We start from the raw sequence: 12,709 nt of genomic DNA on the forward strand, positions 1-12,709 counted from the left end.
GTTACTTCGTTGTAGCTACTTGTAGTAATAAAATTACTTAATATTAAATTAAATCACATTCACACACACATACAATTACTCAATAATATTACATAACACATATAAAGCTACAAACAAATAAATTTATCATTGCAACAAATTAAAGAATTTAGCTATAGATAGTCCAGATAATTGTAGTCTATATTGCTGCACCACCTTCAAAACCCAAACATCTCTTAATATTAAATTCGTTACAGTTCATTAGTTAGATAAGGTGTTACATCTGGATTTTATATCATAATTTCATTATATTACTTAGTTACCACAAAAGTAATAATTATTATGTTAACGCATTACCCTACTAACACCGAGTCCTAACAAAATGGTGTGCACAGGAAAATGCTGGCACAAGATTAGCTGAGAGACTCTCTAATTATTACTCACTGTAATGTGTTTCACACATTAATAGCTGATCACAACTGTGTTGTACATGTAACTGCCTGCATTGGCAGTTACAGGTATAAGTATGAAACATACATATTAGTACATGTTCAGTTGTGATTCTTTAGCGATTGCATGGATTGCAAAGATATGAAATAGTGCATACTTAACAAACCAGTATACATTTGTCTCAAAATAATAGCTACAGCTGCTGTACATTGTGGTACCATACAAAAAACAGGAGGTATCATTGTAACTGGAATAAAGTATAATATTTCATTTATTATAGAGTTAGTTAGTAAAGATTTGGACCCTGTTGTTCCAAGAGTCACAGATGTAGATATTATTATTATTAGAAGACAGAGCTATGCCATAAGGATGATCAAACTGGCTCTTGGAAGCTCCACAGGATCCAAAGCAATAAATAAACTTGCCAGCATGGTCAAAAACATTAACACGATGATTACCATCAGTTACCAGGATAAAGCCATTGACATCACTGCAAAGACTATATGGCTTATTCAACTGACCCTTCTTAGATCCTTGTGCACCAAACTTGCCTACATAACTACCATCAAGAGTATGTGTGACTATGCAGTGATGGCTGCCATCAGCAACAAGCAACCGATTATCAGCATTAATAGTTACATCCCAAGGGTCTCCTAGATGATTTGAACCGAAAGAAAAACAAAACTGGCCATCATCCTGGTATACTGAGATACGATGGTTATCCTTGTCAGCAACATACACCCTACCATTGTGTGCTACAACTCCAAACGGATGGTTAAGCTGACCATTGCCTGAGCCATAACCTCCAAACTGTAACAGGTAGTAACCATTGACATCAAACTTCTGTACCCTGTGATTAGCAGTATCAGCTACATACAAGTGATTGTCATCATCAAATGCAACACCACGAGGACTATTCAACGGACCGCTACCACTGCAGGTGCCAAATGTTTTAATTAATTGATCCTGGTCATCAAATATATGTACACAGTGTTTGGTGAAATCAGCTACTGCCCATATTCCATTCCTTCCAAAAGCAATACCCCATGGCTGACCCATGCTATGAATATTATGTACCGTCTTGTTGGCCAGGTGAAGCAGTTGGTAATTTTTACACACGATAATACTATAGGGACTTCCCTTGATATGTTGACCATTTAAGGACACAGACAAGTTCGCTTGTCCAACTTGCTCAGGTATGAAAGAAGCCACATAGCTACCATCCTTGTAATCCCGCACTACAGCAACAGCCACAGTCCCTGACGATGACTGCAACTCCACCAACACCCGGTTATCTCCTTTGGAACATTGATCTCCATTGCTGTCATTAGTGATTACGGTTGCTTCTACTTCTTCACCTACAATGATGGATTGTGGAAGGTCACAGACCATAGTAGTATGTGGGTCTGGAGGTGCAGTTGAACACAGTTTACCAAACTGTGGGAAGTCTTCATCAGTAGGTACAAACTCCATTGTGGCTGACTGCACAGGATTCTTACTCAGTTTCTGGAACTTTTCAGTTAACTGTTGCATACCATCAATCACTTGTTTTTTTGCAGACAATACTTCATGGTCTGAATTGCTCGCTAGAGCAGCACTTACTTCTTTTATGTTCAAAAGTTCAGCATGTGTTGAATCCACTTCATCCAATTGACTTTTCAGTGCCACTTCTTTGTGTGACACAATGTCATAAACTTGTTGTTTCAGTTGGTCTTTCTGCTGTAAGAGATCATCAATGAGCTGGCCATAATGTTGATCAATTATCTTGTTCACTTCCTCTCCTTGTGTTCTTATCTTATTTCGCATCTTGTCGATCTTATTATGAGCAATAGATAGATCTTGGACCATTTCTTCTATTGGAGCAGTCACCTTCTTTAGCTTACCAGCTACAGCTTTTGTGGAGTCATGATTGTGACCACTGTGTTCCTTCATTGTACAATACATGCATACCAGAACATCACATGTCTCACAATAGTGCTTCAGCTCATAATCATGCTCTTTACAAAGTGGAATCTCTACTTTAGCTTGGACAGCTGGTACATTTTTGTTTGGCTTCAATTCCATCAATGGTACAAGATTATGATCTTGACATTTTTCGTTATGCTGGTGTTGGTCACTGCATGCTTGACACAGAAACATATTACAATCAGGACAAAATGACACGACAGAATGATCATCACCACAATTATCACATTTGACCTTCTCTTTTCCAGGCACTTTTTTCTTCAAGATCAGATCATCCACAAGTCGATTGATAAAGAAATTGGTTGCAAATTTTTTCACTCCTCCAGCAGGAACTCTTGCTTCCTTTTTGCAGTCTGGACATATGATCTTGGATCGGATCTGCATTTTCTCCAAACATCTTTCACAATAGGAATGGTAACACGGTAGATATTTGGGGTTCTTGTACAACTGATAGCATACTGGACATGTCAAACTGGTTTGAGCTCTCTTCACTTCTTCTACTGACATTGTGAAACCTAAGTAGATAATACAAAGGTGGAATATACAAACACCCACAATATTGATTTAAGTCTTATTATAACCAGGCTTGGGGTTAAATACATGAGTATCTAATCCAAAACAGCCAAGCTGTAAAAAAAACAGTGCGGCCCTCAAAAAGGCTATGGTGAAAAAAGATGTGAAATCCAAGGTGGCGGCCAAGAAATGGCTGTGATGGTAGGTTAATGGTAAAAATTTTAATAATAACAATTCAGGTGAATTTTGGTGTCGCTTGGTCTTGGCACAAAATTCACCTGAATTGCTGTTATTAAAATTTTACCATTAACCTACCATCACAGCCATTTCTTGGCCGCCACCTTGGATTTCACATCTTTTTTCACCATAGCCTTTTTGAGGGCCGCACTGTTTTTTTACAGCTTGGCTGTTTTGGATTAGATTTCATTTCTTTTTGTATTTGTATACCACAAAGCCGGCCATTTTGGGGCTTTTTTAACCTGTCTTTTTTTTTCTTTACCACAGGAAGAAGAAAAGATGAAGCAGATGTACTTTAAATATTTCTGATTTTATCAGTAAATGTACAAATTATATATATATATAATACATAATTATATTTATTACAGAACTCTCCATGGTGGTTTCTTTGTAACTGAACACTCTACAAGGTGACTTCTTCTTACTGCTCTCTCTACAGGGTGAATTGTTTGTAGCTGAACAATCTACAAGGTAACTTCTTCTAGCTGATCTCTCTACAGGGTGATTTGTTTGTAGCTGAACTATCTACAAGGTAACTTCTTCTAGCTGATCTCTCTACAGGGTGATTTGTTTGTAGCTGAATTCTGTATAGGTGATTTGTTTGCATCTGAGCTCTTTACAGAATGGTTTTTTTGTAGCTGAACTCTCTACAAGGTAACTGATCTTTCTACAGGGCAATTTGTTTGTGGCTGAATTTTCTACAGGGTGATTTCTTTGAAGCTGAACGCTCTATATGGTGGTTTCTTTGTAACTGAACTCTCTACAAGGTAATTTCTTCTAGCTGATCTCTCTACAGGGTGATTTGTTTGTAGCTGAACTCTCTACAGGTGATTTCTTTGCAGCTGAACTCTCTACATGATGGTTTCTTTGTAGCTGAACTCTCCACAAGGTAACTTCTTTTAGCTGATCTCTCTACAGGGAGGTTTGTTTGTAGCTGAACTCTCTACAGGTGATTTGTTTACAGCTGATGAACTCTCTACATGATGGTTCTTTGTAGCTGAACTCTCTACAAGGTAACTTCTTCTAGCTGATCTCTCTACAGGGAGATTTGTTTGTAGCTGAACTCTCTACAGGTGATTTGTTTGCAGCTGAACTCTCTACATGATGGTTTCTTTGTAACCGAACTCTCTACAAGGTGACTTCTTCTATCTGATCTTTCTACAGGGAGATTTGTTAGTAGCTGAACTCTCTACAGGTGATTTGTTTGCAGCTTAACTCTCTACATGATGGTTTCTCTGTAGCAGAACTCTCTACAAGGTAACTGATGTCTCTACAAGGTCACTAGTTTGTAGCTGAACTCTCTATATGATGGTTTCTTTGTAACTGCACTCTCTACAAGGTGACTTCTTCTAGCTGATCTTTCTAGAGGGTGGTTTGTTTGTAGCTGAACTCTCTACAAGGAAACTTCTTCTAGCTGATCTCTCTACAGGGAGATTTGTTTGTAACTGAACTCTCTACAGGTGATTTGTTTGCAGCTGAACTCTCTACATGATGGTTTCTTTGAAGCTGAACTCTCCACAAGGTAACTTCTTTTAGCTGATCTCTCTACAGGGAGATTTGCTTGTAGCTGAACTCTCTACAGGTGATTTCTTTGCAGCTGAACTCTCTACATAATGGTTTCTTTGTAGCAGAACTCTCTACAAGGTAACTGATGTCTCTACAAGGTCACTAGTTTGTAGCTGAACTCTCTATATGGTGGTTTCTTTGTAACTGAACTCTCTACAAGGTGACCTCTTCTAGCTGATCTTTCTAGAGGATGATTTGTTTGTAGCTGAACTCTCTACAAGGAAACTTCTTCTAGCTGATCTCTCTACAGGGAGATTTGTTTGTAGCTGAACTCTCTACAGGTGTTTTCTTTGCAGCTGAACTCTCTACATGATGGTTTCTTTGTAGCTGAACTCTCTATAAGGTAATTTCTTCTAGCTGATCTTTCTACAGGGTGATTTGTTTGTAGCTGAACTCTCTACAAGGAAACTTCTTCTAGCTGATCTCTCTACAGGGAGATTTGTTTGTAACTGAACTCTCTACAGGTGATTTGTTTGCAGCTGAACTCTCTACATGATGGTTTCTTTGAAGCTGAACTCTCCACAAGGTAACTTCTTCTAGCTGATCTCTCTACAGGGAGATTTGTTTGTAGCTGAACTCTCTTCGGGTGATTTGTTTGCAGCTGAACTTTGTAGCTGAACTCTGTACAAGGTAATTTATTTTAGCTGATGTCTCTACAAGGTCACTAGTTCGTAGCTGAACTCTATACATAATGGTTTCTTTGTAACTGAACTCTCTACAAGGTGACTCCTTCTAGCTGATCTTTCTACAGGGTGATTTGTTTGTAGCTGAACTCTCTACAAGGAAACTTCTTCTAGCTGATCTCTCTACAGGGAGATTTGTTTGTAGCTGAACTCTCTACAGGTGTTTTCTTTGCAGCTGAACTCTCTACATGATGGTTTCTTTGTAGCTGAACTCTCTATAAGGTAATTTCTTCTAGCTGATCTTTCTACAGGGTGATTTGTTTGTAGCTGAACTCTCTACAGGTGATTTGTTTGCAGCTGAACTCTCTACATGATGGTTTCTTTGTAACTGAACTCTCTACAAGGTGACTTCTTCTAGCTGATCTTTCTACAGGGAGATTTGTTTGTAGCTGAACTCTCTACAGGTGATTTGTTTGCAGCTGAACTCTCTACATGATGGTTTCTTTGTAGCAGAACTCTCTACAAGGTAACTGATGTCTCTACAAGGTCACTAGTTTGTAGCTGAACTCTCTATATGGTGGTTTCTTTGTAACTGAACTCTCTACAAGGTGACTTCTTCTAGCTGATCTTTCTAGAGGGTGATTTGTTTGTAGCTGAACTCTCTACAAGGAAACTTCTTCTAGCTGATCTCTCTACAGGGAGATTTGTTTGTAACTGAACTCTCTACAGGTGATTTGTTTGCAGCTGAACTCTCTACATGATGGTTTCTTTGTAGCAGAACTCTCTACAAGGTAACTGATGTCTCTACAAGGTCACTAGTTTGTAGCTGAACTCTCTATATGGTGGTTTCTTTGTAACTGAACTCTCTACAAGGTGACTTCTTCTAGCTGATCTTTCTAGATTGTGATTTATTTGTAGCTGAACTCTCTACAAGGAAACTTCTTCTAGCTGATCTCTCTACAACAAAAGGTTTGAGGTTCAATAGTTAACCTATTCACCCACCGATTTTCAGCTTCTTCCCATACGCGGTTTACCCTGTAGGTGTGACAACATATTGATGTTATTTTTCGTGAATAATCGATCATAACTCTTTTCCGGTTTATCGTATCCTAGCCAAAGTTAGTACAGAGATGCGCCTTTATACCCCGCTTCTATGTGCCAAATTTCAAGGCAATCGGATATAACGTTCGCGTTTTATAGCAGTTTTTGTAAGTGTGCGAAAAGAGGAAGAAAAGTAAGAAAAAAAACCCAAGAAATTAAGCCAATTTTTGGAAGTCGCATATCTCGGGAACGCTTGAAGCGATTTCGCTCTAATTTGGAATGTGGAGTGCTGAAGGTGGAGGGAGTGTCCACAGCAAAAATCGTCTTGTTTCATCAAGGAAGCACAGAGCTACTAAGGTGCAAAAATTGCGTTTTCTTTCTTCCTGTCAATATACTCACGGGTGTTACGCGCCGGCTTCTTGGGCCGCACGATTGTATTTAGCTGTATTTAAATACTATTTTTGAGTATTTGTATTTGAAGTTTTGAAACAACATGTATTTGTACTTAAATACTTTGTGTAACAACTTAATACTTTCTGCAAATACTTCAAATACTTTGCTTGGAAGAGAATCTGTAAAATTTATAATTATATATAGAAGGTGATCTCTTTGACTTATTGACACCTTAATCTGTAAAAATATATCAAATACTAATTATTTCTTTCAATTTCTTTGAATGGGAAGAGTTATATGAAGAACTTACTTTTCTTTGAATATAAGTATGAACATTCAAACCCTGTAACATAGTTCCATAATGTCATCTAAGAAGAGCAAGAAGTCTACTCCAATTGTTTTCCGGCATTATAATGTTACAGTTGTTTTTACCATATACTTGAAATTTTATTGGGACAATATTAAAAAGAGGTGTGTATTATTGGGTGATTGTGTAACGTGTAGTTCAGATCAAAGTATCAAAGTACATAAAAGTATTTGTATTTGAAATTCATCCTGAATATAAGTATTTGTATTTTGTATTCCATACTTTCGGAGTATTTGTATTTGTATTTAAATACTTTTCAAAGTATTTGACCCTAAGCCTGATTATAACATAACCATATGTATACATACATAGCTGGTATACTTTGTATTGCTCCCCTACATCAAGACACATGGTAATTTATGAGTGTTTAGCCAGCACACCACAACTGTGTTATAGGCAGGAACAAAAAAATTGGACAATTTCACTCACATGTAGCTCCATGCTAACCCCTACAAAATGGACATTTCTAAAGGATCAGTGATTGTCTTTAACTGCTTTACTTCATTTCTTCACTTTGCACACTTCATAAACCACGTACATCAAAAGGTTAGAAGCTGTTACTTACACACCGACCACCCAGAATCATAAACATGCACTGTACCACTGCCATCAGCTATACTTCCTGTATTTTTTTTAAAATCATAGATGAATGTTATATTATACCCTATCAATAATGCTGAGAAAAGAAATATTTTGTAATAAAAATGTCTTTATGCAACAGTCTGCTTCAACTATAGATAGTGAGACTACTACGTGAGTAACATTTATAATGTAGAAAAGTAGGGAAAGTGGGTAGCTAGCAGTGGTAGCAGTGTTAAGCCCACTGCCTACAGTTCCAGTAGTCCAGGGTTCAAGTCCTGGCCAAGTTTTGCATTTTTGTCCAAGTTTTACTGTTGGTTCAATAGTGAGTCCGGCTTATTGAACCAAGGCAGGTAGTGGGGCATAACAAGAGGGTGACACACAGGCACTCACTGTAGGTAGATCTGCGACCGCGGTCAAAGTCTAAGTCAAAGGCCACCAAAATTGTGCCGTGTCAATGGTCAAGGGTAAAAATTTCCAACCTACAATCCAATAGTACTGAAATATCGTCGCTAAGTCACCGGTCAAAGATTGAAAAGGCTCTTGGTACAGGTCAAAGCGAAATTTCAGCCGGTCAAGACTTTGACCGCGGTCGCAGATCTACTTACAGTGCGTACCCACCTGACACCCCCTTGCATAACAATGTTATGCCCCACCACCTGATAAGGTAGGGGCGGGCGTTTCCGGACAAAGTTTGCACACGCATTAGAAATTTGTTCATTCCTCCTCGAAAGAAAAACAGATTTTAAAATGCTTAGTGCCAAATTGTAGCTAATGAACTAGGCTATCGGTGGTATAAATTTTGGGTGATGAAGCATAGAGTACTAGTAGAAAGAGCAGTTTAAATTTGCAGTTTGAGAAATTGTCAAAAACTTATGTGGCTGGGGTTTCCGGACACCACTAAAAAAAGACGTACCTGCCATTGTTATGGGAAATACTGCGCTCTATTGAGTGTCAAGGCCCAGCAGAGACTGACAGAATTCTGTTTGTGTGGTTACTTTGTTGGTGACAGCGATTTTTAAGAAGCAGAACTGCTGCCAGCCTTGCTCGGACCGTGCGTATGTCTTGCAGCACTTTCGAAGATGCGACATTTGATCTACTGTTTGGAAATCTGTAATAGTCCTTGCCTTAACACCGAAACAGCATAGTTAAGTAGTGTAGCCCCGCGGATCCTTGCTTGGGGCTTCTCTGGGCTGCTGGTTGTGTTGATTGTGCGTGCCAGTTAACACGTCGCAGGTGACGGGCTTGGATTCCAGTTGTACTATCTCTAAATCATATACCCGTTCACTGAATAGTGTGACTGATCATTTGTACTGCCTATGGTCGCTTAGAATTATGAACGGTGCCCTCGATCTCCTGTTAACGTGCGTAGTAAAAGTTTTTTACACAAAAATATTCTACACGCGCAAGCGAATTGTGATGTATCTCGGTAATCCTTAAAGCTATCGAAACAAAACTTTAGTATTTTATAGTACACAGGTAGGGTACTTAGGTACTTAAACCATAGCCTGATTGGTTTCTATTCCATCCTTCAGTAGCAGATTAAAACTAAGTGTCCGGAATACCCAGCTGTCCGGAAACCCCCTTACTTACCTTAACAATTAATACCGTTGACGTAATTTAAATAGTTTGACAATTCGCTTACCTGATGATGCTATTCACTGGTAATGTTTAACACCCTCTTTCCGAGCTCTTTTCGCCAGTCAATCACCACGAAACGGTCAATTCAGTCACGTGAGAGTATTGATTCTTCCAAATAAAGCGCAGGCTCGAGAGCAGGTGATAAACATCTACTGTCAGTGTGCAATGGCCTCCCTGGATAACGGTGTTTCACGTATGTGGAATAAGACCTCCCCTGATGTGTTTGTCTGCTGTAACAAACACAGCGAGGTGAGTGATGTAGGCCAGGAACCCTATGGTGTAAAGGATCTATGCTCTCACCATGTTTTGGACTTTCTAGTCAGTAAAGGCCGCTGCAATAAATTCTCTGTTTCCCGTCCTGGACTCAAACATATTTGCATGCGGGCGGGCGGTCCATTTCCATTATTTCATTATAAGGCCATACCTACTGGATCTTATGTTGCGCGGGCAAAACCTCAGAAAATTTGGGTAGGTAGGTCGATTTGATAATGATAATAATAATTAGTACATAATAGAAAATTATAGTATTATGAACCATACAAAAAGAGCAACAACTACAAAAAACGTTAATGAAACATATAGGGTGTTCTGCAGCACCATAATGTATTGCTGTACAATGAATCAAACCTCTTGAATATAAGATTTCGTTTGGAGTATCTTCACCATTAAAGCTCAACCTTTTCAAGAGTTTAATCCCTAGAGGAGCCTGGTTATCCCAATAGCTGATTTTCACTAGCATATACGAGATTGACCATCTTGGCACACGTGATCCTATATCACGTGATTATCATTATCATTTCAGGTCATGAAAAAAGACAGTCGGTCGGGCCCGTGCAACATAAAATCCAATAGGTATGGCCTAAGATTGGCAACTTCAAGCCATTATTTGCCTGGCACAACCGTAAAAAGCTGCGTAAGCTTGTTCCTTCCTTTTTAAGTTGCAAAAATGACACAAACGTGAAGTTTGTGCCGACTTGATAGTACTGCTGACACGTGAGCTGATACTGTTTCAAGATGGCTTTTACTGAGCCTGTCAGTGTGTACTGGAAAATAATGGAATATTTAGAGTTGACAGTAAACCAGATGCAGGCGGTGGATAGGAAACAGAAAATTTATTTGGACTGGCCTAACCAACCTCACTTCTGCTTCATAACAGCTTGCTAACCAATGCCATAAACATCTTCAGAGTGACTCTAAACCAAGTTTCTATAAAAGTTTTGGGCTTGATTTATTCACTGTTTGATGTAACTTCAGACATGTCTTTGCCAACCACAGCAGCTACAATGCATACATCATTGACTTACTTTTGTCCTCATTTGTGTCCGGTTGCTTTCTTCACTACCATGTAGGTATTGATCGGTGGTAACGTGTCATTACTTTAATTTTTGTGGATAGATTGCAGAGGTGCTTCTCATCATTTGTAATGCTGCATATATGTAATAGGTCTGAAACTACAGCAGAATGGCCACTTTTGCATTTCAGTAATTGATGGTCAGGATGTGTGTTCTGATGTAATTTCAGACTGACTAGATTGATTGCTGAGTTACATCTTGTAGTATTCTTTGTTTTTAATGCCATATGAACATAGCTGAAATTGAAGTGGACTGGCCACTTTAATTGATAATTGGAGTGTAATCAGCCTGGTGCCATTCTTTCCTCTGATATAGGTTTTCCAGTAATGAATTGTATTATTACACAAAAAAGACATAATACAAAAAATGTACTTCGATCACTAGCTACACAATGTTCTAATGCAACAGAATACAATCGTGGACAGCTATTAAAATGAGAGAAAAAAGTAAATAAACATCTGTTAGATCACTTCAACTTGATTAGTTGTTTCATGGGCAAGTATGGGGTCAGTAGATCAGCTATAAAATTAGAGTGTAAAATTAACAAAATGCAAGTAAGGGACATGGTCTTGACGAAACGGTAGCCATAGCATGTTTCTGAACTATTTGCAGGCAAACAGTGGTTAAATGCATTGGAAGAATACTCTAGTGATATTTCAGCTTTATTTTCCACTTATTAAATTTATTTATTTTAACGTACAGAAAGTTGGCCTATGAAGCAACTAATCAAAGGAAAAGTTAGATATTTTACATTTTAGTAGAGAATCTAATAAAAAGCAGTAAAACAAGGGAGGTCATCTACACCAGCAGCTGTACTAGTTGACATTTAATCCCTACTTCAGTTGTATCATACAGTACGATAGTACTGTGTAGTAGGGACAACAGGGATGGCCCAGGAAAAAACATCACCCAAAAATTTTTCCCATACAGTGATGAGGCAGTATTGGTTAGGCAAAACGAAGCCCAAACAATCCTTCAGATTGACCCAAAATGTTTCAACAAGTTGCTACAGAATTTTTTTTTAATTATTGGGGCGAGCCCATAAATGGCAGTAGTCACTCGTATGTCTGACCATTCCCGAGAGTTTACGTAATGAACATGCACACTGGTAGGGCTCAACTGTACGTATGACCGTACCTCCGACCATTTCCGAGAGTTTACGTAACGAACATGAACAGCCCCACACTGGTAGTGCTCAACAGTACATATAACCATACGTCTGACCATTCCCGAGAGTTTATGTAACAAACATGGACAGCCCCACACTGGTAGTGCTCAACTGTATGTACGACCATACGTCTGACCATTCCTGAGAGTTTACGTAACGAACACGGAAAAAAGTGCCACATGGCTTAGAATTTGTTGCTTGTCAATTGGCTCACAACTTATTCTTATCTACATTGACATGGACAAAGAAAACCGTCTTGGAAGAAAGCCAGGAGAGAATGAGACAGGGCGAGGAGGGAACACTGGCTGGTGAATGCCCAGGTGAATGGTACGTGCATGACGTTCACGAAAACTTCCTATACGAAAAAGGCCGTATATGCGCCACTTGGCTTAGAATTTGTCACGTGGGTTACAACGTCTACACAGACATCGACAAAGAAGACCGTCTTAGTAGGAGGCAACGAGACAGGGTGAGGATGGCAGCAGAAATGCCAGATGAAGCAGAAGCAAGTAGACACCTGATAGACGCCATGCACACTCGCAGAAGAGAGCAAGCAGTTGGCCAATGAAACTGCAGAAGACAGGGAGATAAGTCCTAGCTGACTATGCTTCCACACAGTTATGTAGCTATATCTGGCAGGCCACTGAGCCTCCCACTTTGAACTTTTTTTCACCTTCCTTCAGCTACCTCTAGAGTAGCCTGAGCATTTCTGTATGTATAGCTACAAACACATACGTAGCTACAAACACACACACACATTAAACGTTATTCATGGAAATACAGTTGATGCCGCATCACTTTTTACACAACTCAGGCTCGCCCCATCATGCTTTTA

The 12,709-nt window shown here is 39.1% G+C and overlaps 1 protein-coding gene across 1 annotated transcript; it reads right to left on the minus strand.

Annotated features, from left to right (window-relative positions):
• Positions 1-72: 72 nt before the first annotated feature.
• Positions 73-9,504, minus strand: LOC136250623 (tripartite motif-containing protein 2-like). Its single transcript, XM_066042851.1, has 2 exons — positions 9,359-9,504; positions 73-2,909 (listed from the first exon to the last, which is right to left on the minus strand). Exon 2 carries the CDS (start codon positions 2,899-2,901, stop codon positions 712-714), a length of 2,190 nt encoding a protein of 729 aa, XP_065898923.1. The 5' UTR covers positions 2,902-2,909; positions 9,359-9,504; the 3' UTR covers positions 73-711.
• Positions 9,505-12,709: the final 3,205 nt, after the last annotated feature.

The sequence above is a fragment of the Dysidea avara genome, chromosome 3 (genome assembly GCF_963678975.1).
Source record: "Dysidea avara chromosome 3, odDysAvar1.4, whole genome shotgun sequence".
NCBI lineage: Eukaryota > Metazoa > Porifera > Demospongiae > Dictyoceratida > Dysideidae > Dysidea > Dysidea avara.

Bases quoted from the DNA above. Each gene is read 5' to 3' on its own strand.
- LOC136250623 (XM_066042851.1), bottom strand. From the start codon at position 2,901: ATGTCAGTAGAAGAAGTGAAGAGAGCTCAAACCAGTTTGACATGTCCA.